Genomic DNA, 26,397 nt, shown 5'->3' on the forward strand with positions numbered 1-26,397 from the left:
TTAAAGCCAGAAGATTGCTCAACTGAGCGCTGTGATATCCGCCCCTGTATCCACGTCCATCTATCTCCAGACGCGATTTAATAAACGCATTTGGGGACAAATGCTCCCGCGACCCTCGCTCCCATGTGGAAACCAAGAGGCGCCCTCTCCCGGAGATAAGAGCAGAGGGGGCTAGGGGCGGTGCAGTGGTGGGCCTGGGGAGAGGGGCGTTCACGGAGGGGCCTGTCCCCTTCCCCTTCCCCCCCCCCCACCCCGTGCCCCGCCTCAGCCCCCTCCGGCTCCCGGCCCTATCGCTGACCAGGGCCTACGACTTCCCGCGCCAAACCCAGGCGGCCCCCTCGGAAGAGACGGCCCAGCTGCCTGCGACCCGCGCACCGGGAGATGGGGCTGCCTTCTGACGCGCTTAATATGCAAATGACGAGGCGAAGCCATCCCTAAGAAATTAGCTACTTGCCGAAGCATATTTACTAGATTGAAATGAATTAAAGAGAAACATTTTAAGTCGTGCAAACGAGATAATTGGGCCACATTAAAACGAGATGTTTGCTCCTTTCCAAAAAAAAAAAGCTGGGTGGGGGAGAGGTAAAAAGCGCTCCCCACACCTGAAACGAGGCGACGCCCGGGATGCTCAGAGAACGGAAGTCTGGGAGTGCGAGGGGCGGGTCCCCGCGGGGACCTTGACACGGCGCCCCTCAAGCGAGAGTGGAGCAGCCCCGCTTCCCCGCTCCGAGGGGCCGATCCCGACAGCAGCCCGCAGGGGGCGCCCTCGAGCCAGGGTCCTGAGGCGAGAGCGGAGTAGAGCAGAGCGGAGAGGGCGGGTCAGCCCTTGGTCCTTGGCTGGCAGCTCGCGTCCCGCCCCCAGCTTCTTCCACCCTGTGTCCCCACGGGGTTCGAACCTCCAGCGGTGGGATCGTGATGGGGCCCTGAGGAGACGGAGTTTGGGGGGAAGCCAGAGGCCGAAGTGCTGCGTTGCCCAGCCCCTCTCCAAAGAGAAACGTATCTGATCTTTGTTCGTTTCGCACATAGACTTTACAGATCTTTTATTTAAAATAAAATAATCTGAAGTGACAGATAAGTCATCTCCCTGGGAAGGCAGTGCCTAGCGCCCTTCTAATGCTAAACTTGGTGATAAGGGCCGACTGCAGAGGGACGCTACTAGGGCCGGGGACTGTCGGCCTCCGTTTTTGCGCAGGGGTGGCGCCTCGGGACCTCTCTCCTCCCGGGGGAGGCGTCGTGTGTCATTACATACTGTACAGCTTCCTGATTCGTTGGTGGCCTGTGCTTTGTTTTCAGTGCTCAAGAGTCTTGAGATCAGAGGCTGCCCCAAATTGATATTCTCTTTCTGAGCGCACAGGCTTGCGCCCCTGGCCGCCCCGGATCCACCCAGCACCTGCAGCGTTCGGGGGCTAGCGGGCGTGCTTGCAATTTAGAGATGCTCCCGAGAGCATCGGCTTCGGGCAAGGAGCCCTGCCACCGCGTGCTACGCGATCTAGTTCAGTCCCTACGACTACCCGTGACACATACAACCTATTAATTATCTGCGTTTTAGGGACGCAGTCAGGCCGCTGGTGAGACAAGAGCTGGCATTCCCGCCCATGACACAGGTGGAAAAACAGAGGCCCCTCTGGCCCAGACGTCAGAGGGTTTTTTTTTTTTTATCCTTTCCGCTTCTAGACCCTGCTCAGGATGAGTCAAAGAACTAGGAGAACTATACGTGGATTTTAAATAGAGCCGACGTGGGTTTTCTATGATCACGTCCAAAATCTGATCGTATATCTTAACGCCTTGTGCAATCATGGAGGTCTGATTTTTACCCCCTTATCTGTGACAAAGCCTTCTCTTGTAGCCTAGAGGTTTATCGTGGAAAGAAATTGGGACCTTTTCTTGTGCAATTGTAGACATGAAAAAGATAGACTTCTCGGCCCTTCTAATCCCCCAGAAGCGGAGCGTGCTTCTGCTTCGGTCAGCTTGGAACCGCAGGGCCCAAACAGGCCCTAAAGCAGATGCCATTATCCCCATGACCTAGAGGTGGCGCTCTAGATCCCTGAGGGCTCTGCACACCCAAGGTGCTTCTTAGGCTAATATTTTTGAAATTTCTAAGCCTTAAATAAAACTGTTTCCTGCCATTCTCTCATTAACTTATTATATAATAACACTTATTTGACTTTTGTTTATAGATATTAAATAACCTTGTTAGATTTTTAAAATTAAAATGTCAATGTAAAATTTGCTTCCACAATAAATTATTCATTTTTTTTACATTTTAAAGTATAAATTTCCAAATAACTTACAATATGCTGAATGATCTGAATTTTAAGGGTTTGGGGAGTGAGAATGAGGTTGAACTTTAAGAAATCTCTCATCTCCTAAGTCTTCTGGGGTTTTCTTGTTCTCGTTTTATTTGCTGTTTAAGTGGGTCTGAGAGAAACTTGAGGACAAAAGGAAAATTATAACAACCAAGAGATAAGGTAGCCTCACATGCTCAGGAGGAGCGCTGAGTGCCAACGGCCTGAAGGGGCCACTCACTGAGCCTTTGCCTCTGCCCTCCTATGGAGTCTGTGACTGTCCTCAGTAGCTGCTCTGCTGTGGCCTGGTCAGAACAGGCAAGGGACACCCATGGGAGCTCCCAGAAGCAGGCCCAGAGGCCCTCTGCTGGTGTCAATGGCAATGTCCTCTACATGTGGCAATCACCTCAGCACAGCTCATCTCAGTACCTGGGTGTGGCGGAGCTGCGAGAATAACTTCCCCTCACAGGGGTGTCATCGTGCAGAGTAGATACTAGATAGTGAGGTATAAACAGCCTTTCTTTAACGCCCTGTTCATCATTCCAAAACAAAATAAAATACTCTCAACAAACCCACATACACAAGGGGCAACATGGCCCATGCAAAATGTCTTCATTTCTTACAACATGTTCCCTAAGGAGGTGTGGGGACGGCATTCTTAAGTTTTCCAGGTTTTCCCATCAAGTCTCAAAGAGCTGCACCCCTCAGTCCCTCATTTTCCTGTCTGGTCTACATATGCTCTAGCGGGTTGGTCCCTAAATGAAAACATGTCAGGGGATGTTAGGGTTTTCTCTCTATCCTGGCTCTTGGTCCCTTCTTTCTCTAAAGTTTGGGGACTTCAGCCTGCACCCACAAGGGAGATGTAATTGTTGGTAGCAAATTAAGCCTTCTGTATTTTTTCAGATGATAAATGGAGGAAATTCAAAGAAATTATTTTGTTTCAGAGGTCTAGGAGATCAGCATTTCCAATTATTTCTGCGATCACCACCAAGGAGGGGTTGTATATTGGGGGACCTGAGGCGGCAGGTTTTAGAGCTTTGTTTAGGGACCTAAAAACAAGGATTCCCTCCTTCAGGTACCATTCCAGCCTTCTCAGGCAGTGGCAGGGGCCAATGAGGACAGTGGGTGTATATGACTGAACAGTGTGGATTGTCCCAGCCTGGCAAATAGAGATGCCCAGAAAACTGGCTCACCCCCTTGTGGCCCATGACTTACACGCACCCTCAGGTCAGTGAGCAAAAGAGCCCAGGCAGGTAAGGGTTCACAGTCTAAAGGATGGGGGAGGGGGAGTTGAGTCCTGTGGCCAGCCTCTACTGACTGTCCTTCTCATGGGTTCTGGTTCTTGGTGGCTTTCAAGCCCCTCAAACAAGAGTCAAACATCTACACTAAGATTGTCCTCCAATGTGGAATGGGTCCACCCCAGTGGTTTGGGGATAAGTGCTCTTCTGTTCCATGCTTCTGTAAGTTGGGTGCCCTACCGTTAGTGAAGTGTTCCTGTTTACCTTTTCAGAGGGCTTTGGCATCTACTGTTATCTCCATTTACTGGTTGATTATAATAGAACAGCTCTCTCCCCACCCCCATCAGCCCACAACCTCTCCTGTTCTCCCCTGGGGAACGTCTGTCATTTAAGGCAGTCCTCCCCAAGGAGCTCTCCCTGAGAGTCAGAGCTGTCCTTTGGGAAAACCTTGTGGAGCTGGGTTGGTCATTTACAGACACACCTACCCTTGAGGTTCCCAGATGAGCTTATTGGTGAGTGAATTTTTTACAATGACTTTTCCCTGGGGAATTCTCTGGAGGGATTCGTTAGGAGGGACAGAGGCCATCCCAATTCTCCCACCCCATTTAGCCAACATCTCTCCCAGCTGTTTACACCCAGTGCCCTGCCCTGTCCGGCGACATCCTTTCTGGGTCACAGTTTTTTAATCGAAGGGGGTAGTAACCAGAGGAAATGCAGGCTTTGCTTTGCAAGTATCTCTGGAGAAAGGAGAAACTGAGCTCCGCCTGGGAGCATCGCGGCTTTCTATTTGGTCCCTGTAGAAGCTGAAGTCAGAGCAGCGCCCTTGATATGGTGGCAGTTAATCCAAACACTCTCTTGCTCCCTCCAATGTGGTTTCCAAAGGGTTAAATGGATGAACTCTAGGTAAACCTCGTCCTCTTTAAAAGACAACACCCCTGCAGGGGGTCGGGGCCATCGAGGGTTGGCAGCTGGGGCCCTGGTTTGGGAGGGCCCAGGAGTCCCCGGAGGCTCCAGTCCGAGTCCCCGGCCGGGCTCTCTCCCGACAAACGGTCTCCTTCGAGAGCTGGAAGCTGGGAGGGCGCACTGCTGAGCCCCAGCCGTCGGTCGCTTCCTATTTCAGCATCCACTGGTGGCCGGCTGTGTCCAGCCCAGGATCGTCACAATGTATCCGCCGCCTTCCAGGATAAGGCGGGCGGGATGGGACGGGAAGGGGACCGTATCTGACCCCGGCGTCCCAGAAGGGTTGTCAGTGCCGCGGTTCGCAAGATTCCCAGCTCAGGCTGGCGCAACCCCTCAACCCGCGGTGCCCTCTGCCCGCCTCCCTGGCCGCCGTTTACGCGGCTCTGGGATTAGCATCTCTGTGAAGTTCCGCAAACAATGCCCGCTGTGCGGGGAGATAAAAGTCAGGCGCAGGGTGGCGGGGCGAGTTTGAAGTCCCGGAAAGGTGGGGCCGCGGGGATCCGTGGGGGCATATGCGTGGAGATAAAGGCAGATGAGAAGTGCCACGCGGCCTCCGCCTCCCTCCCCAGCGCTCCTGGCCTGGGGTTCGCGGACAGATGCGGCCTCCCAGACGCGCGGCCAGAGGCAGCCCCGCGGGACCGAAGCGCGCGCTACTCCCCTGGCAGCCGGGCCCGCGTCCCAGGCCTCGGCCCCGCAACTATAGCCCACGGGCCGCCTCCCGGCCCGGCTTCCGCCAGATGCTTCGTCCTCCCAGCCTGGGAGCCCCGGGATGAGCGGGCTCAGTCCCCGCTGAGGAGCCCCTTTGCCCGGGCTGGGTGCTCCCGGGAAGATGCGCGGTAAGCGCCGGCGCAGGGCTTCCGGGGAGAAGGTGTCAAGCGATCTAGTACCCCCACTGGTCATGAACTCCCCAATCCAACCTTCAGGGCTATTCTGAAAAGGAACTAGGACGCCGGCCTGCGGCATAGGACACCTGGACCACGGCTCTGGAGCCGAGGCCGGCGTCGGGTGCGGGGGAACCTCGGGCTCCACGCGCTCGCAGCGGGCGCCTGGTTGCGCCGTTGGCGCGTCTGCGTCCTTAGTCCCCCAGCTCCCGAGAGGTGCAGGACCCCCTGGCCCTGGTCCGCAGCTACCACTGGGGCTTGGCTCACGGGCCAAGCGACCGTGGCTCCGCGCGTTCCTCCGCTCTGGGATGGGGAGGGCGGTGCAGGTGTGAGGGTCAAGTTTCCCTGCCTGGAGGCCTAGTGGGAACAATTTCCAAGTCCTCCAAGGAAATGCAAAAAAGAAGAAGAAGAAAAAGAAAGTCTCCTCCTCTTCACATTTCTGGTTTGCGGTTTTGTTTCTGCTGTTTTGAGGATAGGGGACAAAAAGCAAAACTTTCTACATAAGAATGTCGCAGCACACACAGTCCTGCAAAGTGTTTCTTCTTCAGGGCTCTTTAGAACCGCTCCCCCCGCCCCCCCCCCCCACCCTGCACGGCCAAGGAGCAGAATAATGAAACCAAAGACTTTTATTTTATAAACCACTTGATCTTTGCTTGGGAAACTCTATTAATTGAATGGGTTTGCCTTTTTCGCCAGTCCCCTTTATCATTATTTATGGGCTTTAAATTGTTTAAAGTTCCCTTGACGTTCAATTTACAAGTTTGGGGACTTTTTTTGTTCTGCCTTTTGTCCTGGAGAAAGACATCGTGTTGGAAGTGCTTTGAAAAGCCAAACATGAGAGGTTGGCAATGAAAGGGAAGCGGGCGAGATCCCTTTTAATTCCGTCCTGTTGGTGAATGGCTCTTTTACATAATTGCAGGAGCTATTTCAAAGCCAGCCAAGGGCTGACTTCACTTAGAACCACATGGAGTCTATTTTGGGCTTTCAGATTAAAAAAAAGGGGGGGGGGCTGAATAAAATAGTTTAAAAAGATGAGGCTTCAATGCTTTCTGCTACTTGCAAATTGGTGTGTCTGATGGGGAATTTTACACAAGCACCCCTTTGTAAGTGTGTCTTGGGCTTGGGAGGGACTGTTCTGGGTTAGCTGGGTGTGAATCCCAATTGCCCTTCCATAAATAAAACCCATCCCAAGCTATTTCCCAACTATTGCCAGGAGCAAGAGCTGCGGCAATGACCGAATGATCAGGCCACTCAAAGTCCCTATAAATAAAAACAACATGGTTGCCCGAGAAACCGGCCTGTAGCCTGGGACTGGGCGGCGGGCGGGAGCGCCCGGCCCGCTAAGCCCGCGGGTTTCTCCGCACCCACAGAGACTTGGGGCTCCCTCGCTACCTCTTCTCCACGACCACCTGGGACCTCGACTCTGGCGGCAGCGTGGAAGCAAGCGGTTCGCGGTGCTTCCTCCTCCGGGCTGGACTCGGCAGGCCACCTAAAGTTTGCAGCATGAATATTCATTTCCTTGTGCATTGAGCATTTTACATTCAGCCTCCATATACCTGAGTGCAAAAGCTGACTGGGAGAGCCCCGAAGCCTGGCGACAACTTAGTTACCATCACATTTACTGACGTCTGATGCTATAAGTGTCCTAATACGGTCTTGACACCAGCTTGGCACCGGCCGAGGAAAAGTGTCCGGGGGCTGGGCCAACTTCATCCCGGCGGGAGGTTCCCCGGGGAAAAAAATGTCCTCGGAAGTTAACTGGAGTTGGAGGACCCAAGATCTCCTTTCGGGTGCATCCTTCGCTCTTTCTCCTCGGAGAGAAGGAGGGGGCGGTACTCAAAGCAAAGTTGCAAAGATCTGTGCCTGCTGGTTTTCCCGCGCAGCCTGGGCCAAGCTGAATCACGGAGGGCTCCGCAGTTGGAGGCAGTTCCGAGCTAGGCAGGTCGGAATCCGAAGGATGGATAAGCCGTGTACCTGTCTCTCACTGCCCATAAATCTCTCCGAGGAGCAGAGGAAAAACTCTAAAGGCTTTTATTATCCACTGTCCCCACTGCTCTGAACGCTTTGCAGGTAGCTGAGGTGCCCCGAATGAATCTTGTTAATCACGGCGAAACACAAGGATCCTTTTATGACAAGAACAGTCGTTTTCTAAGCAGTTAAGCATTAGATGAGAAAATATGACTGCATTGCATTCGAGAAAAAGCACACTGGTAAATAAAATTCATATTGATGAGAATTCTCTGAACTCACTAATAAAAGGAGATTAGTATTATAACCCCTGTAGTCAATACTTTCCACGGCAATTTATGGATGCAAATAATATGCCATCGCGTTATTTCAAGTGTACCCATAATTCAAGGGACCTAAATCTTCTCGGTGAACTTTAAATGTGGAATTATCACCAAAATAATCAAAGGAACCTCTCTGTCTTTTGGAGGGTAATCAGGGGAAGGAAGTCCCCAGAACAACATTTTTCCGCCAAAATAGCAAAGTGAATGGCAAATCTCCCTAGGTAAAATGAGTAACAGCTTACACAGACATGCCTGTGTCAAACAGTGAAGGGCCCCGGTTGTAACAACATAAATCAAGCAAGGAGTCGAGCGTGTTTTTTTTTCTTAGTATTCAAAAAACGAGGTAACCATGCCCAAGACGGTGTGACTGTAACTATCTCATAATGAGAGGGAGTATTTATTATGCTCATAAAGAAATCAGCCTTTTGCCCCAGGCTTCGATTTTTTTTCTTTTTCTTTTTCTTTTCTTCCTGGGCTTCTTTTGTAGGAGTGCAAAAAGAGGGAGAGCGCTTACAGAGCCCAGAGACGCCTCCTTCCCCGTGGATCCCGACGGGAATTCATTTCGCCTCACACCGCCTAAGCCACCTCGGGGTCTGGGCGTGAAGGGAGTGGAGGCAATACAGGCAGCGTCCTAATGAATTCCTTTCAAACCGCCTGCGGCCGGAACCATCTATTACCGCGGCCTGGAGTGGGGAAACGCGCTGGAGACGTCTTTGTCCGGGTGGTGGTGCGGCAGGGGGGAGGAGGCGAGGAGGAGGACGGCGGCTGGCGGCGGGGCTGACGAGTTTTCTCAGCACTCTGGGGCGCCGAGGATGCACCCTCCCCTCGCTCCTCTAGGGCCCGTTTGGTGGGCAGTGGGTCCCCGGCCACACTCCCGGCTGAGGAGGTGATTCTGGATTAAGACGTACCCTGGGGGGCCTTCGGGTTAAAGCAAAGGAAAGAAAAGCGAGAAAGAAGAGCTGCAAAGAATCGGGTCGATAAATTCATAAAGATCGATTTATCTTTATCTCCCAATTAAATGTGCTTGTAAGTGATACATAACACACGTCCAACACGGGCCAACTCCCCAACCACTAGCTCCTTGGCGTGAGCTGACTTTTAATGACCGGCGTAACAATGCCCTTCTCCCCTCTCCTCCCGAGCCTGGTGCTTGTCGGCCGTTCCGGGAGAACGTCTAGACCCGGGAAGTTGGAGCCGAGGCCCTAGAAGCGCGTGGAAGCCCCGAGCGTGCTGGCGCGCTTTGCATGGTCTGCCCTTGCTAAGGAATGATTTCATTTAAAAAGGGAACACCAGAGCTGAAAGTTTTTGTTTTTATCATGGTGAAGGAGATTAGAACATTCCTAGCACCCACCCCTCCCCGCCAATTCCCTTATTCCCATATTCTGGGGTTTTACCATTGTGGAGACAGGGCAAACATCTTGAGGGAATCGGCTCCATCCTGCAGTAGGCAAAGGGGAACCGTGCGCCCTCGAGTCCTCGCGCTGGAAACCCGGCGGCGGCACGGGGGTGAGGGCTCCCTCCGTTCTCAACGTGCGTAATTAGCGCCTATTTACAAAACGCAGCTTTTATTTGAGCAAACATCATAAAGCTTTCATCAGGATAATCTCATGTTATACAATCTGGAGACACAGCAACTCCCCCCTTCCTCCCCGAGGATGGAGCAGATAAAGGACTCACTTTATTATCATAATTATCGTGGCTGTTATTTTGGTGCGCACAGGCAAAGTGTGTAAATAGGTGCGATGATTAAGAATGTCATGAAAAATGAGAAGGGATCGCTCATGGGAGGGCCCAGCTCGGGATGGGGGAACCAGCAGCCTCCCCGCGCCGCCGCCGGGAACGCGGGGGCGCCTCAAGCAACCCGATGGGCTCCCGGCGGCGGGCAGGGACTGCTAGCTCCCGGCCAGCGCCCTAGGGGCGGATCTGGAGGGGCAGAGCCTTGCCCCCAACTCCGGGAACCTTGCCCGGACCCCGGACGCAGCAGCAGCTCCCAGCAGGTTTGTTCCAAAGCATATGTAAAAGAAATAAAACGCCCGCGGTTTAGCCGCGGCTGTCGCTCGCCCCGAAAGCTACTCTCGGAGGCGGCCTCGATGAGGCTGCCGAGCCCCGAGTTGCGAGCCTAGGAGGTGCCAACGGCCTCTTGCAAGTTTGTGCGGCGCCGGCCAGGCGCACGAGCTCGGGTTCTCGGGCCCGCGCGCTGCGCTGGTGGCGCCCACAGTCCGCTTGATGCCAGCCGGGGTGGGAGGGGCGGAGCCCCACTTTCGCCCCGCCTACTCCTGGCGCAGCCAATGGGCGGCGGCTCCTGGCCCCACGTGAGGGGAGCCCGGCCCGGCAGCAGGCAAAATGTGAATGAGAAAGAGGAGCGCGATTTAAAGGTGCTGGAGGCGCCCGCGGAAGACAAGTGCGCCAGCTTCCCGCGCTCCCCACCGGCCCGCAGGAGGCGACCGATAGCCAGCCAGACAGACGGACGCGCTGACGGCTGCGAGTCCGGGCCAAGGGCCGCGGAAGCGACGCGCGCGGGCTCCGACGGGCAAACGGCGGGCAGCAGCTCCAGAGAGTCGGCGGGGGCCAGGCGCCCGCTCCACTCCAGGGCGCACGGCCTCACCCCGTGCTGGGCATGCAGTGGGCCCAGGACTGAGGGGCATCTGCTGTCCGGGTCCCGCTCGGCCCCTGCCCGGTGCACCAAGCTGTGCTCCCGGCGCCCGGCGGGCTTCCCGGTGGCGGCGCGGCGCGGGGACTTTTCGCCTCTCGCGGGCCTCTCCCGAGCGCGTCTATGAGCGCAGCGTTCCCGCCGTCGCTGATGATGATGCAGCGCCCGCTGGGGAGTAGTACCGCCTTCAGCATAGACTCGCTGATCGGCAGCCCGCCGCAGCCCAGCCCCGGCCATTTCGTCTACACCGGCTACCCTATGTTCATGCCCTACCGGCCGGTGGTGCTGCCGCCGCCGCCGCCGCCGCCGCCCGCGCTGCCCCAGGCCGCGCTGCAGCCCGCGCTGCCGCCCGCGCACCCTCACCACCAGATCCCCAGCCTGCCCACAGGCTTCTGCTCCAGCTTGGCGCAGGGCATGGCGCTCACCTCCACGCTCATGGCCACGCTGCCCGGCGGCTTCTCCGCCTCTCCCCAGCACCAGGAGGCGGCGGCAGCCCGGAAGTTCGCGCCGCAGCCGCTGCCCGGCGGTGGCAACTTCGACAAGGCAGAGGCGCTGCAAGCCGACGCGGAGGACGGCAAAGGCTTCTTGGCCAAGGAGGGCTCGCTGCTTGCCTTCTCCGCGGCCGAGGCTGTGCAGGCGTCACTCGGTGAGTCGGCGGCGCGCGCGACCCGGGCGCGGCGGCGCGCCGGCTCCCTGTTCCCGCGGGGACCCGGGGGGTTGAGGCCCAGCCCCGGCCCGACCCCGGCTCCCCCGGCCTGAGGAGCGGAAGGATGCGGCCGAGCTGCGCCGCGGAGCCTCCGGGGGGGGGGGGGGGGCGGCATTTAGAGCCACGCAACGAGCGGGGCGGGGGTGCCTTTAACGCAGCTGCTGCTCTGAGAGGCAAATCTATCTGCCGGCGAGTTTGGCCAAGTCTTGCACTCCCTCATCCCCCGCGCTGTGACCTGGGGTCCCGGGTAGGTTTCAGCCTTAAGGGGAGGAGGGTTGGGCTGCGCGTCTCTGCAGTGGGTGTGCCTAAGGGCTCCCAGACCTGTTAAACCCCTTTACCCGGCTTGCTGTTTGCCTGGAAGAATCGGATTTCCTAGGAGGCTGTGCGTCTGCGTGTGTCTGTTCGAGTGTCTGGTGGGAACTTCTCCTAAGGCTACAAAACTTCCTTTTGACCGACGTTATCTGTCTCAAAAACCGACATGGTCTGGGATCTGCACCTCCCTGTGCCCACACTCTGGCTGAGATGAAATCGAAGTTCACAGAATTTTCACAGCGGGGGCGGGGGGGGGGCAAGATGAATCGTAAACTCCCCCTCAGTCCTCACCCAGCCCACACCCCGGGGACAAAGAGGACGCTTTCTTGGGCCTGGCGCCTCCTGTTACTTCTGCCTTAAGCTGCGGGAGGCTGGGAGGGTGCAGCGGAGGCCTGGTGGCCTCTTGAATGATGGTTCTGGGCAAAGGGCCGTCGCATGTACTGTCTCCCCTCCCCCCAAGGCCAGGAAATCACAATGTGTTAATGTTATAGAAAGACAATCCGCTAAGGGGGGGAAATGCCCGAGTGACGGTGGGAAAGAGAAAGGAAGGCCAGCGTGCGAAATGTAATAAAACGCCGTTTGGTTTTGCTTTCAGTCGGGGCTGTCAGAGGGCAAGGGAAAGACGAGTCAAAGGTGGAAGACGACCCGAAGGGCAAGGAGGAGAGTTTCTCGCTGGAGAGCGATCTGGACTACAGCTCGGATGACAATCTGACCGGCCAGGCGGCTCACAAGGAGGAAGACCCCGGCCACGTGCTGGAGGAGACCCCGCCAAGCGGCGGCGCCGCGGGCAGCACCACGTCCACGGGCAAGAACCGGCGGCGGCGGACTGCCTTCACCAGCGAGCAGCTCCTCGAGCTAGAGAAGGAGTTCCACTGCAAAAAGTACCTCTCGCTGACCGAGCGCTCACAGATCGCTCATGCCCTCAAACTCAGCGAGGTGCAGGTGAAAATCTGGTTCCAGAACCGCAGGGCCAAGTGGAAACGGGTGAAGGCTGGCAATGCTAATTCCAAGACAGGGGAGCCCTCCAGGAACCCCAAGATCGTGGTCCCCATCCCCGTCCACGTCAGCAGGTTCGCCATCAGAAGTCAGCATCAGCAGCTGGAGCAGGCCCGACCCTGAGGGCCCAAGGAGGGCCAGGGCCTGGACCACCCTGGAGAAGCCACAGTCCCAGAGGGAACCCATGGTGGACTCCACAACTTATTTGAAGCAAAACGCAGTCACCCCCCAACTTTGGACATCCCAAGCAAATTGAGAGTATATTCAATAAAGAGGCTTGAAAGACTGCTTTCAAAGGGGCTACAGCTACACCTGAAGACACACTAAATATTTATTATACTATCCTACTTTGTACATAGATATCTATATAGACTGGATCTCAGCTGCCGTATTTTGAAAGTTATAGGACCAAACTACCCAGTAATGTCCTCCAGCCACATTCCAGAAGAAAACAAAACCCCTGCTGTAACCTGCCACGCCTAGCAGCCACCTTTCCATACTTTTCCAAAGGTAAACATCACATGCAAGAACAAACACTGGGGTCTCCACTTATTTTTGTTTCTATTCTGGCTTTTTTAGTTGACTGAAAAGCAGACGTTTTGAGGCAGCCTGGAAATTCGCTTTGCTTTGGTTCTGCCTGGCTTTCTTTCCTGGGGTTGCATATCCTATAAGCCGTGTCTAAAGCACGTTTTCGTTGTGTTTAATTTATTTCAATGTAGCTTATTTTCATATAAGTTATGACATTAAAACAATCTCAGTCTTGTGAATAATAAAAAGGAGAGAGAGAGGAAAACAGACCAATTCTTGGGTCTCATAAGTATGTCCAGATTTGACTGTTTAGAGAGAACCGCCGGCCAGCCTGTGGCCAGGCAGCTGGTCTGAGACCAGTATGGGATGAATGCTCCCTGTCCAGGGCCTCCTCCAGCTGGCCCGACATGAGTCGCACAGCACCTCACCAGGTTTTAAATAGGAGAGCAAGAGCTCCAACTGGGTTATCAATTTGAGAAAACCTAATTTTCACCTTAGAAATCTAACATCTTCCCCTCTGCTCAGCCTAACCAGTACCTAGGAGGCTGGCAAACTTCGGCCAGAGGAGGAGGCGGGCGCCGGAAGAGGGAAAGTGAGTGCGGGTATGGGTGGCTTTGCACAAACTCCTGATTTTCTAAATCGACGACAGCCGGGGAGGGAACGCTTTTCCTTACAAACATCCCCGACCCGAAAAGAAGTGGTGCTTGCTCGCGGGGCAGGGCCGAGCGCGCATAAATCAGGCTCCGGGCACGATCTTCCCGCAGAAGAAACCCAAGTAGCGGAGCTGCGCTTCCCGGCAGCATTCAGCTCGGAGGCGGAGGCTGGCTATGAGCGCCGGCGGGCCGGGCGCCTCCCTCTCCGGGCGGGGTCGGAGGGGGGCGGGACCCGACCACCGCCCCACCCCGAGGAACGCCGGCCAGTTGGGGGCCGGTCCGCGGGGTGGGGTGGGGTGGGGTGGGGGGGCTGAGAGCTGGGCCCCTCCCCCGCCTCGGGGTTGGGGGCGCGGCCAGCAGGGCGCCGGAGGGGCGTGCCCGGGCCCGCAGTCCCCCTCCCCAGCCGCCGAGGACTGCGCCCCCCGAGCCCGGCCCGTTCCGCGCGCGGCTCCTTTCCTGACCCGACGCGCCGGGCCAGACGCGAGCGGCCAGGCCCTCCGGAGGTTGCCGCGGACAGGTCACGGGTGACCCAGCGGTGCGGAGCGGGCGGGCGAGGGTGAGCGCGGTGCCAGAGCCCTCGCGGCCGCCAAACCAGCAACCCGAAGAGCGAAGAGGAACCGGCGGCCTCGCCGGCCTCAGCCTTCCGAATGGAGGCCGGGGAGCGGGTTGCGAAGCCACCGCGCGCCGCGCTCACCGCGGTTCTCAGTCCAAGAGGCGAAGCCCATCGCCGTAGGTCAATGCTAATATTGACAATGTATACGGCTTACAACCTGTCACCTTTCCGCGGCGGAGGGGCACTGGGGACTGAGGTCTCAGCCCGAACTTCAGGCGCAAGGTGAGGGCCAAGCGCGGCCGACACCAATTCCCGCCGCGTTCCCAAGATTTCCAGGGACAAAAAATGGCTCGGGCGTGGTTTGTGAGCACAGTAATATTGAGCGGCCATTCCTCCGAGGGCCTCTGGCCGTTCTGCGGGGCGCGGAGAGTTGTGAGGGCTCCTTGCTGCCCCCCACCCAGCGCCCTGGTGCTTGCGGTGTGGGGTGCGTCCACTCCGCTCCCGGCCCGGCGCACGGACCCCAAGGGCCCGCCGCTGCCTCTCATCCCGCGGGTAGCCCGCCAGTGAGCGCACCCGGGTCGCCTGTTGGCGTCATCTGCTCAGGGCAGGTCCCCACTGGCCGCAGGCCGCTGCCGCAGCAACGGAGGCGCGTTCAGACGCGGTCCCCAGCCCCCCACACCCGGGCCAGCCCATCCTCAGGCCGGATATGTGCCCCTGGCAGAACTGTGGCCGGTGGCGCAGAGTCCGGGCCTGAGGACCTGGGAAGCTGCGGCTTCCCCGACGGGGACGCCCCCACACCTCTGGGTCTGGGGAAGGAACCGTGGGTGTTGAGAGCAGGGCACTCCCCGTTAATCCTAGGGTGCGCCCCCCCTTAGACCCTTCCACCATAACAGGTGTAACCCCTACCCATCTTCTCCAAGAGCCCACGGTAGGATGGGAGGCACAGAGAGGAGGGGCCCAAAGCCTTGGCTTCACACGGGATGCGGGGAGAGGGGGTGTGTGTGTGACGCTCCGTAGGAATGGGGGGCACCTTTAGGGAACCCCACCATGGGGATCAAGCTCCTAGGCCCACCCCAGCTGCACTGGGCCTTGGCCTTTGGAAGCAGGAGGAGTGGAGGGCCTGGGGCTACCCCAGCCTTGCTGACACCGCACCACCAGCCACCACTGGGCCCCCCTGACCTCTCTGGACTGGTTCTCCCTCCTTTCCAACCTCTGAACACCAGGTGCCCCTGAAAGCCCAGCGCAGAGGCCCAGGCCCGAGAGACAGGCCGAGGGGAGGAAGATAAACAAGCGCACTTGATGGCCGCTGCCATCACGGCCGTCATCATGGCTTTCATTTGGCTGCCTAATGAGTCACATCACAGGCAGAGAGAAAAATTGTCAATCGCCCGGGCCCTAATGAATTTTTTTGCAAATTGTAATCAAGCCAGGCCGTCTCAGCTGGCTGATTAATGAGACCCACGAGGCTCGGCCAGCACCTCAGCTTTTTATTCCATCCCGTCCTCCCTGCACTAAATTAACAGCAACTTGTCTGAGCTTCAAATTAACTCCCAATGATTAATTCTGATGGGGGGGCCTGAAGAATAGCTTGTTCTAATAGGCTCTGGCCTGAGATGCTGTTGGAAATTAATACACTTCCCCTTTGGCTGCCGGCTTTAATCCAAGGTTGGGTTTTGACATCACTATATTTGTTGTTACAATAAATTCCACTTACATCTGCAGATCAAATAATTACGCTTGGGAGCGTCGCAGACCTGCGCCCCAGCCCCCTCCCTGCACTAAGGCTCGTGGGGGCTGTCTGCACCCTGTGTCCACCAACCCTGGCAGGAAACCCGAGCAGGAGTCTGGAGGGGGGGGTGCGCAGGAACAGTCACCTGAAGCCAGCCCTAGCCCCTTGGGGAGCTGGGCACCCTTGCCCTTTGGAGAACCGAGGGTACCTTGAAAACCCACAGCCACATCTCCATGTCTGGGGGCAGGGCCGGCTTAGATTGTCCTCGGCCTCAACCTCCTTCTCCTGCTCCCCGCAGGGGCTGAGAGCACCCCTCAGGGCAAGCGCCTCGGGCTACCAGTGTTGGACTTTCCCAACCCGTCTTGCCGGAATTTTGGAGACCAACACATGGTTCTGCGCCCAGTTTTCACCTCCCAGTCCTCAGCCACAGGATGGGTCTTTCACAGGGCCTTTTCAGCTAAATGGGGTGAGGTGAGGTGGGGTGGGGAGGCCTTCTAGGCCTCTTGAGACCATGTTTGCCTGGCAGAACCATCCTGATTTTATGGTTGTCTGTGCGCCGGCTTAACCGCACTAGGAGAGTAGCTGGCGCGAGCACCTACATTCCAAGTCGCTCTTTCTCTCGGGGTCAGTGCCCACTCAGTCTTGCGTCTGTTTGTTCGCACTTAATTGGCTTGATCATTTCAGCTATGTCTGGCAAGCCTAGCAGAGGGTCTCCATGGCTGCTCCCTCCAGCCCTGGGCCTGTCCCAAGGGGAACTGCTCTCAGTCCCCCTTGGCAGAGGGTTCTGGGTACACAGGAAGCTGGGAGGGATAGTGGCCGCCTTGGCATCTGGTCACTACCTGATTCTCACCTCGGGGCCTTAGCTCCCTGTGGTGGTCCCGAGTGGGGATCCCGAGTGGTTGGAGAGTCACGCATTTCTCGGCCTTGGCTGCAGAGTCGGTCTTGGCACCCTCTCCTCTCGCCCGGGGGGAGACTTGGGTAACCATGCAGCCTAGTGGCCTGCCTGCGTCCAGCCGTGGTCTCCCTGGAGAGATGTTCTTGTGTATGCGCCCCTATTTCTGTCCTGGGAGACCCCAGGCCTCTGCACAGGCGTACACTGCTGGAGCAGGTGGTCTGCTTGGACCCTCTGACATGCCAGGACTTCCCAGATGGCCGGGGCACAGCGGAGGCTCCTTCTGCCAAAGCTGGATGCTGGCCTCTGGGGTCTAGGGGGGAGCCGAGGTCTGGGGTCTACCAGGAAGGAGTTGCCTGGGCAAAGGGAGGTGGCATTAATCTTCATTTCGGGCCCTTATGGTGTAAACAGGAGAAATATGATCTTCGTAACTGAACATGAATGCAAATCACACCGTCAGAGTAATAAAGCACCTGAAAGCCCGACACACAAAAGCAACACCATATGTATGAAGACAACCTGCATAAATTATAAATTACATCATAAAAATTGATTGCCTATTTGAACAGTTCAGAAGTGAGAGACCTAAGCTGACTTCCGCCCTCTCTGGCTTTGGGGAAAGGTCAGGGAGCACATTCCCTTCATCAGACCAGGGTAACTGGGCCCAGAGTCTCCTGCCAGCGCTAGGGACCTATCTGCTTGCAAGGGAGGCCTGACAGCACCACTGGCTCTGCCACGAGATGGAAAGACAGGCCTGAGGCTCTGTGCCTGTTCTGCCAGAGGGGCCACTGGCACCGGCGCTGCTGCGGATCAAGGCCAGATCTGGATCCCAGAAACCGCACCACCAGACCAAGGAATACCGCCCCTCGACCCCAGCCCTTCCCACCGACGCCTGGTGCTGCCCGCTCAGATTTCCAGCTCAGACCCAAAGGTCCCTGTGAGGGCCTCCCTCCGCACGGAGTTGGCCCTGTGATGAGCAGGAGTGTGAGTGTGTGCGTGTGGGCTAGCGGGTGAGCACGTGAGACTGTATGTGCGTAGTTGTGCGATTCCCCTTTCACTTCTAATCTCGCTTCGCCGGGTTTCTCCGGATTCCTGGATCGCGGATAGCCAGGAGTCCGATCCCTCTGGAGGAGCCGTTCCGAGGGGCCCGGCACACTGCATCTGCCACTGTGAGAAGCCAGGCCTGCGCCTCCGAGCTCTACCCCCACTCTTGTCGCTCCCCGTGGAGGCCCCCGGCTCTGGTCTCTGGCCCCCGCCTCCCACCCTCTAGCGGACTCCATCCCGTGTTGGCCTCGGAGCGCTCCCCGCACGCCCCCAACTCCCACGGTGCAGAGCCACCCCCTTTCTAATCTCCGGGATGACGTCCTCCCCACACCCCACCCCACCCCGCTCTTGGAGCTTTCCGCGGCTCTGGACTCTGGGCTGCTCCCCTCCCCACCCCCGAAGTCCACCCCCGCCCGGTCTCGCCTCCACCGCGAGGAGCTGCTGCCAACACACACAAGTCTGGGGGCCTGGTCTGCCCACTCCCACCGCCGCAGGCAGAGCCGCCCGGGAGCCGGGCCACCCGCTGGGCCGGGAGAGGAAAACTGAGGCCGGGGCAGCTCGGGGAGAGGCTGCCGGACCGCGAGGAGACCCTGGTCCTGCCCGAACCGTCGTGAGTCCCGTAGGCCAAGAGAGAGAGGGAGGAAGGAGCCGGGATCGGACCCCGCGGCTCCGAGGAGGCAGGGAGGCCTTCGCGGGCGCGGCTGCTGGCCCGCGTGCGATTCCCGGCCCCTCGCGACCTTGCCGGGGCCACGCTCCCGGGCCCAGAGCCCCAAAGTGGGGGCCCATCCAAAGGCGCGGCCGCGGCTGGAGAGCGGTCTAGGGCCCAGGCAAAACCGGGTCGGAGCCCGGCCTGGGAGGCAGACGTCACGCTGGGCGCCCGCCTCCCCTCTCCCCCCCCTTCCCCTAGCCTTCATCGCTTTATTTCCCGCCTCTGGATCCCGCGCCTTTGTCATTCCTGTCCCGCTCTGGTGTGGCCGCGTGTCCTCTTAAAGGGCCCGGCCCCCCAGCTCGGGCTCCGCGGCCGCCCGAATGACAAAGGCTGAAATGGGATTACACCGACCTGATCCCATTAAGCCAGCCCCCCGGCCCGCTCTCGGGCTGACTCAGATCCCTCGCCCCCAGCCGCTCCCCCTCTCCCCACCCCCAGCCCGACTTCCTCCGATGCACCTGGCTCGGCGGGGACCCTGCTGCAAGCTGAAAGCCTTGGGTGTTTGGAAGTGGCCGCCTGACCCCAGGGAGGGATCCCGGCCCGGGCTCTGAATGACAAAAGCCGAGCCCAGCCACAAGGCAGGAGAAAACTGGGAGGGGCTGTCCCCAGCCCAACTTGGACGGGCCTCCCTGCAGTCAGATGGGGGTGCAGCCCAGGCTGTCAGAACCCATGCCAGGTGGCTCTGTATGGAAGCTTCCAGGGCACCTCTCTCACAGGGCCAGCCAGGTAGCTGGGGCCTAGGGTGCAAGTAGCAACAGGAAAGACACCACCACCCTGTACCCAGTGCTTTACCTGCCCACTCATCTCACAGTCACTGGGGACACAGGGGGAGGCTGCCAGTCTGCAGATGTGGCAGCCAGATTGGAGAAGTGGTCTGGGTCAGGGTGGCACTTGCAGAGGGTCCTGGATAACTCCAAAACCTGATCTCTCTCTCTCCAAAAGCTTTGGGTGCTGAGGCCAAGGCCATTGGCACACACAGCAACCCCCTGGGTCAGGGCCCAGTGCACAGGCATTGGCCTTTTAGGGAAAGGGTGGGAGACAGGAGGCTGGTAGGGGGAAAGGGCTGTTGAGACAGAGCCTCGAGCACTCTTGTTGGTGGATATGAGATGGTAGGGTGGGGCTGGAAATGCTTGGCACTGTGTCAAGTTTCCCTTTTTCTTCAGAGTCCATCATCTTTACATGAAATTGGGTAGATCTTGCAGAGAGGGGGCACAGAACAGTGCAAAGAACACTGGAGGGAAGTCGGATCCTAATAGGAACTCCCATTAGCTAACCTTGACCAAACCAGTTCCCCCACCTGAACCTTTGTTTCCTCACCTGATGACCTGGCACAAGGTCCCAAACTCCAGGACATCTTGGTTTCTGGGGAGGTTTATGATGAAACACAGATGAAGTGCATGGTAACATCAGGGCCACAGTAGCAGCCTGCTTAGGGCTTAGGTGCACAGTTTTGAATGCAGACCACCTGGGTTCCCACTCTTGGGGGTTTAACTCTCTGACCTCAGTTTCCCCATAAGCATCAGCAGGGCTGATCAAAGCTGATGTGGGCAAAGGGCACTGGGCAGAGCTGGGCACACAATGAGCCAACATTAGCCACTGTTTCCATTTTTATCTGAGCAGAAGCAGGCTCTCCAGCTGAAAGCCAGACAGAAGCAAGGGCTACACAGACACTTCTGCCTCTGCAGCTCCTCCTCTGGGTTGGGGATCTGCTGGATGACCTCAAGCTCCTCAGTGAGAGCCCTTCCACCTGCCCAATCCAGGTTTGTTCTGCCACAGCTAAGGCCATTGTTCAATCCTGTCCTTTGTGGAGATGACCTGGAGTCTGCAGCACCCTTTTCGCTCACTTGGCAAATGGGTTTCAGGTCCTGCACTGGTGCCCTCTGCCCTCAAGGGGCCTGAAGTCCATGGCGGGGTGGGGGGTGGGAAGATAGTTGAATGAACTGCGACCACCATGGCGGGAGATGCCTCTCCAATCCATGCAGACCATCTCAACTTGGTTTTTCTCCATGAAACCAAATGGCTTCAATGAGCCACATGTGCTATTGGATAGGATCTGCTGTGACATCTTGACCCAGAGTCAGGGGTCCCTGAGGTCGGCCTGGGGTGGAGGCAGGAGTCTAGCTCCAACTTGTTCTCCTGCACAAAGCTCGACAGGGGAGGCCTCAGTGGATGTGTAAATTATAAATAACTATGTGAAGTCTCGTTCCAGAAGGGCCTTCCTCATTCCTCATCGTCACACCATTTCTTCTTGGCACGGATACCCATCTCCCTCCGGAGGAGCCTGGTGGGATTATTTAGAAAACTGCCAGGAGCCCGAGCCCTGTAAAAACTAAGACAAGCATTTAAGCACATTGTCGTCACTGTCCTTAGTCAAAGAATCTCTGAGTTGGGTGGAATCTGGCCAGAATCATCATTTGGTTTTCCAGTAACTCAGGGCACTGTGCCACCCACAGGCAGAATGACCACAGACCTTCATGCGATCATTCAGAATATTTGTGTTACCAAAGCAGTCATTTAACATACACATGTGATGATTACTTTGGAGCTTTAGACTATTGATCATTGAAAAATATTTATCAATAGTTTTGAAGCGCATTTCCATTTTCCATGACTATGGCTGGAATTTCCCCCCCAATAATTTTCATATTTCAGGATTTTGAAAGCTATAAATTGCCAGAAAAGAATGATGATTGCCCATCTTTAAATGAGAAATTGTTAATTTGGGATTTACAAAGGACTTTCCTTCATGAATAATAGTGAAGACAAATTTGTCTTCCTGCCTCGTTTTGCAAAGTCACATTTGTAAAGTCAGGAGGTTTCCATTCTTCCCTCTAATTACTCTTTCCCTCCAGAAGGCAGTTCTTCAGTGCAGTGGCAGCCACCCAAGATCAACATGAGTGGACCAGAGTGGTGCCTTGGGTTCCCGAGAGCATCTCTGGAGGCTGCCGTCTCCTTACAGCGCCACCTATAGGCAGGGCATTTCTATCTGGGCTTTTTGACATCCTTGGCAGGACAATTCTTTGTGGCATGGGACTGTCCTGTGAATGTCAGAGATACAAGCCAGTCAAATGTTAGCCAAAAGTGTCCTCAAGGAGAATGCAGCTGTCCCCAGTTGAGGACACTCCTGCTAGGCATGCGGACGGGACACGCACCTGGGTGCAATACACACCTTTGTGCACTCAGTGCCAAAGGGGAAGTCAGCTTGTTCCATCGTGGGGAGATCAGTGTGGTGGGGAGATCAGTGTGCTCTGAAGCTCATGGCAAGACCCTCATCCCCAGCCAGTTTGGGCAAGAAAGGCACACAGGACAGAGGAGCCTGGGGGGAGGCCACTGGATGAACAGGCGTTTACCAGGGCCTCTCCCCACTCCCCAGTGACTGCAGTGGAGCTGCTCCAGGCCCCTAGGGCTGCCGGTCAACACAGCAGTGCTTGCATGACTAACTGCCTACAGCTCAGCGCTCTGAGGTCTCACATGGTTCCTCTGCTCAGATGCTCTCTGCTCCCCACTAAGCCTCATCCTGCTTCTGAAGCTGTGGGAGCAATCCTGCCCATTCGAGCTCGGGCGGTCACAGCCAACCACAGCTCGGACAGCTGCACGGGATCTCACTGCAGGCACCCGGGCTGAGAACCCAGACTGAGAACCCACGATGAACGTGGGCAGTTCCACCTATGGGAGTTCTCTCTTCCCAGGGCACCCCCCTTCTGCAGAGGTTGCCCAGCACTTAATGTGGTTCAACGTCACATCCCTTGGGCTCAGGATCCAAATGGCCTCCAGTGTGTCTCGGGGGCATGAAGACCTTCATGGGGGTCCACCCTGGCAGCCCAGAGCTCCTGAGGGGATTCTGCTGACCTCACTCTCTACCTGGGCCTTTCGAATGTTTTCTCAAAGTAAATGAATGAATGATAACAATAAATAATAATAATAATAGTTCTTCCCCCTGATACTACCCAGCCCCAGCCACTGGACTGCCAAAGAAATGGAGGGGTTTACAGATGAATTTGGAGATATTTAGCCAAGTCTTTGATGAGACTGGAGACCACAACTTCCAAGTAATCCAGTCCATTAAGCCTATCGCCTGCCAGCATCCCAGCGCTTCCATTGCTTCAGCTGGAGGAATTTGATGATACTTCCAGGAAATGTTCTCAGCGACATTGTTTCTTCTTGGCAGGGCTGCCTTGATCTTGAAATAATGATTTAGTAGGATGAGCTCATGTTCCCTCCAGCCCTTGGGTCAGACCCTCCAGCCCAGACTGGAAGAGTTCCTGCTCCTCCCTTTCTTGCCCCTCTCCTTTTAACTCTATTGAGAGATGCCAGAGGGGACTGGAGTCCATGGGAGACCAGCGCGTGGCTACTGAGAGGACAAGGATAGTAAAGATGCCCATACTTTCCAGATTAACTGCTAACTTCAAGGCAATCCCAGGCAGAATCCCAGAAGAATTATCTGAAATTTGACCAAATGATTCTGGAGTACATCTGGAAGATGGATGAACAGATGGATGTAGCTGGGGAATTTTTTTGTAATTTTATTTATTTATTGAAGTATAATTGATTTACAATATTATGTTAGTTTCAGGTGTATGGCAAAGTGATTCAGAAATATACATATATTTTCAGATCCTTTTCCATTACAGGTTATTACTAGATATTGAATATAGTTCCCTGTGCTATACAGTAGGTCCTTGTTGTTTATTTTATATATAGCAAAGTGTATCTGTTAATCCCATACTTCTAATTTATCCCCCACCTTTCCCCTTTGGTAACTATAAGTTTGTTTTCTATGTCTGTGAGTCTTTCTGTTTTGTAAGTAAATTCATTTGTATTATTTTTTAGATTCTACATATAAATGATATCATATAATATTTGTCTTTCTCTGTCTGACTTACTTCACTCAGTGTGATAATCTCTAGGTCCATCCATGTTGCTGCACATGGCTATATTTCATTCCTTTTTTATGGCTGAGTAATATTCCATAATATATATTTATATATATATATATTTATTTATTAGCAATTAACGAAAAAAGTATGTACTCCTGTATAAGCCCTTCAATGGCTTCCTGTATCAGTTGAAATAAAATCCAAGTTCTTCCCAGAAACTCCAAAGCTTTCCATGGTCAAGTGCCTGGCTTGAAATTGTCGGTACGTGCTAGCATTTTTTTTTAATCTATAAAGTGGCAATTTGGTAGTATTGTCATCCACATTTTGCAGATGAGAAAACCAGGGCACAGAGAGCTTAAGTACTGTCCCAAGGTCACACAGCTAGCAATTGGTAGATCCAGGATTTATACCCAGACAGGCTGGCTGCAGGAATAGTGCTCATAAGATGATATGATATAATTCTCAAATTACTCACAATTAGACTCTAGAATATAAGAAAATATAATCTATCACAAAGAAAGCTCCACAAATTTGTGGGAAAGGAAGAATGTTATTTGGAAAAACTGGCTAATTAGGGGAAGAGACAGAACAGATCTTCACCTTCCACCTTTACTGCAGATCAATTACAGATGGATTAAAGAGTTCAATGCGTAGAAGGAAACCTCCAAAACCTAGAAAAGAGGATTAGCTGAATAATTATCTGTTGAGTGGAGAGGACACAAGGAAAGACTAGCAAAGCTGTCTACACAAAAAAAAACTGGAGCTCTTGTTCATTAAAAAGATCATAAAACAATTAAAAATACAAGGCACAACTGGGAAAAACACTTGTCAGAAATATGACAAGATGGATTAACATGTTTCCATATAAAGAACTAGAATAAAAGGGAAAGGAAATTGGGAAAGAGCATAGATGGACAATTGATGAAAAGTGAAAAGCAAACTCATTGATCCCACAAACATATATGGGGCACTTATTACTTGCCAGACACTGTTCTGGTCTTGAGAAGGGGCTTGCTTTGTGTGGGGTGACACTGACATGAAACAAACCAATGTGAATGTGACATAATGCCAGATGTTATGAAGACAGGTAAGTGATAGGAAGGAGAATAAGGCAGAGTAAGGAGACAGGGAGTGGGAGGTGCTATTTTAGATGGAGGGTCGGGACAACCTTGCTGATAAGGTGACAGCTGGGTAGCTCCCTGAAAGAAGTAAAGGGGCAAGAAATGCACAGGTCTGGGGCAGAGCATCCCAGGCAGAGGGACAGCAGTGAGACTAATGTTACTGGAGCACACTGGGAAGGAAGAGAATGATGGGATGATGGGGCCACAGAGGTAGCCAAGATAATTTTTCAAACTAGCGAAGTTTATAATATAAAAATAAGAATTTATAATATAAAAAATTTGTATGTAAAGCCAGACAGTGATATGGTACAGGGAGGTGGACACTCCCCTATGGCTTGAGGAAGTACATTCATTCAATAAATAGTGATTGAAAAGGCACCATGATTCCAAAATGAAAAGACAACCTACAGAATGGGAGAAAGTATTTGCAAATGATGTAACCAACAAGGGATTAATTTCCAAAAAACGCAAATAGCTCTTATAGCTCAATATAAAAAAAAAAAAACCAAAACAACTGAATCAAAAAAAAATATGCAGAAGATCTAAATAAACATTTCTCCAAGGAAGACATACAGACGGTCAACAGGCATGTGGAAAAATGCTCAGCTTCTCTAATCATTAGAGAAATGCTAATCAAAACCACAATGAGGTATCACCTCACTCTGGTCAGTATGGCCATCATCAAGAAGTCTACAAATAATAAATGCTGGAGAGGGTGAGGAGAAAAGGGAACCCTCCTATACTGTTGGTGGGAATGTAAATTGGTGCAGCCACTGTGGAAAACAGTATGGGAGTTCCTTAAAAAACTGAAAATAGAGTTGCCATATGATCCAGGCCTCTCACTCCTTGACATATATTCAAAGAAAACTCTTAATTCAAAAGGATACACATGGGGACTTCCCTGGTGGTCCAGTGGGTAAGCTCCCAATGTAGGGGGTCCAAGTATGATCCCTGGTCGGGGAACTAGATCCCACATGGTGCAAATAAGAGTCCACATACCACAACTAAGACCTGGCGCAGTCAAAATAAATAAATAAACAAGTAATAAATAATACAGAAATAAATAAATAAATAAATATTTTTTAAAAGTACACGCATCCCAATGTTCATAGTGGCACTATTTACAATAGCCAAGACATGGAAACAACCTAAATATCCACCAACAGATGAATAGATAAAGATGTTTATATATATATATATATATATATATATATATATAATGGAATACTACTCAGCCATTAAAAAGAATGAAATAATACCATTTGCAGCAACATGGATGGACCTAGAGAATACCATACTAAGTGAAGTAAGTCAGATAAAGACAAATATCAAATGACAGCACTTATATGTGGAATCTAAAATATAATACAAGGGACTTCCCAGGTGGCACAGTGGATAAGACTCCGAGCTCCCAATGCAGGGGGCCTGGGTTCGATCCCTGGTGGGGGAACTAGATCCCACATGCATGCCACAACTAAGAGTTTGCATGCCACACCTAAGAAGCCCACCTGCTGCAACCAAATAAATAAATATTTAATAAAATAAAATACGATACAAATGAACTTATCTATGAAACAGAAATAGACCCATAGATTAGAAAACAAACTTGTGGTTATCAAAGGTGAAAGCAGGGGGAAGGATAAATTAGGAGGCTGGGATTAACATATACACACCACTATATATAAAATAAACAAGGACCTACTGTATAGCACAGGGAACTCTACTCAATATTTTGTAATAACCTAATGGAAAAGAGTGGGAAAAAGAACAGATATATATGTATATATATAACTGAATCACTTTGCTGAACACCTGAAACTAACACAACATTGTAAATCAACTATACCTCAATTCAAAAAGGAAAAGAGAAGATAAGCCACCATGAACCAGATAGTCTTTGGGGGGCTGGGCAGGCAAAGGCACACAAGAGAGACAAGGGATTCATGCTCAGGAAGTGGGGCAAACTTTTCTC

The 26,397-nt window shown here is 54.0% G+C and overlaps 1 protein-coding gene across 3 annotated transcripts; it reads left to right on the forward strand.

Annotated features, from left to right (window-relative positions):
- The first annotated feature begins 9,985 nt into the window (after window positions 1-9,985).
- GBX2 (gastrulation brain homeobox 2) lies at window positions 9,986-20,155 on the forward strand. Of its 3 annotated transcripts, none has more exons than XR_009055141.1 (3): window positions 9,986-10,951; window positions 11,919-12,829; window positions 20,048-20,155. XR_009055141.1 is itself a non-coding variant. In XM_057746037.1 (3 exons), the coding sequence occupies exons 1-3, from the start codon at window positions 10,429-10,431 to the stop codon at window positions 12,025-12,027; spliced, it is 669 nt and encodes a 222-aa protein (XP_057602020.1). In that variant the 5' UTR covers window positions 9,986-10,428. The 3 variants fall into 3 exon arrangements, 2 of the variants coding, with proteins under 2 accessions (XP_057602020.1, XP_057602019.1); XM_057746037.1 differs by lacking the exon at window positions 20,048-20,155 and adding an exon at window positions 11,227-11,258 and having other exon boundaries at window positions 9,986-10,956; window positions 11,919-12,027; XM_057746036.1 differs by lacking the exon at window positions 20,048-20,155 and having other exon boundaries at window positions 11,919-13,140.
- Window positions 20,156-26,397: the final 6,242 nt, after the last annotated feature.

Source organism: Hippopotamus amphibius, chromosome 8, assembly GCF_030028045.1.
Source record: "Hippopotamus amphibius kiboko isolate mHipAmp2 chromosome 8, mHipAmp2.hap2, whole genome shotgun sequence".
NCBI lineage: Eukaryota > Metazoa > Chordata > Mammalia > Artiodactyla > Hippopotamidae > Hippopotamus > Hippopotamus amphibius.

Bases quoted from the DNA above. Each gene is read 5' to 3' on its own strand.
- GBX2 (XM_057746036.1), top strand. From the start codon at position 10,429: ATGAGCGCAGCGTTCCCGCCGTCGCTGATGATGATGCAGCGCCCGCTG. The intron at 10,952-11,918 runs GTGAGTCGGCGG...TTTTGCTTTCAG, and splicing joins GGCTGTGCAGGCGTCACTCG to TCGGGGCTGTCAGAGGGCAA.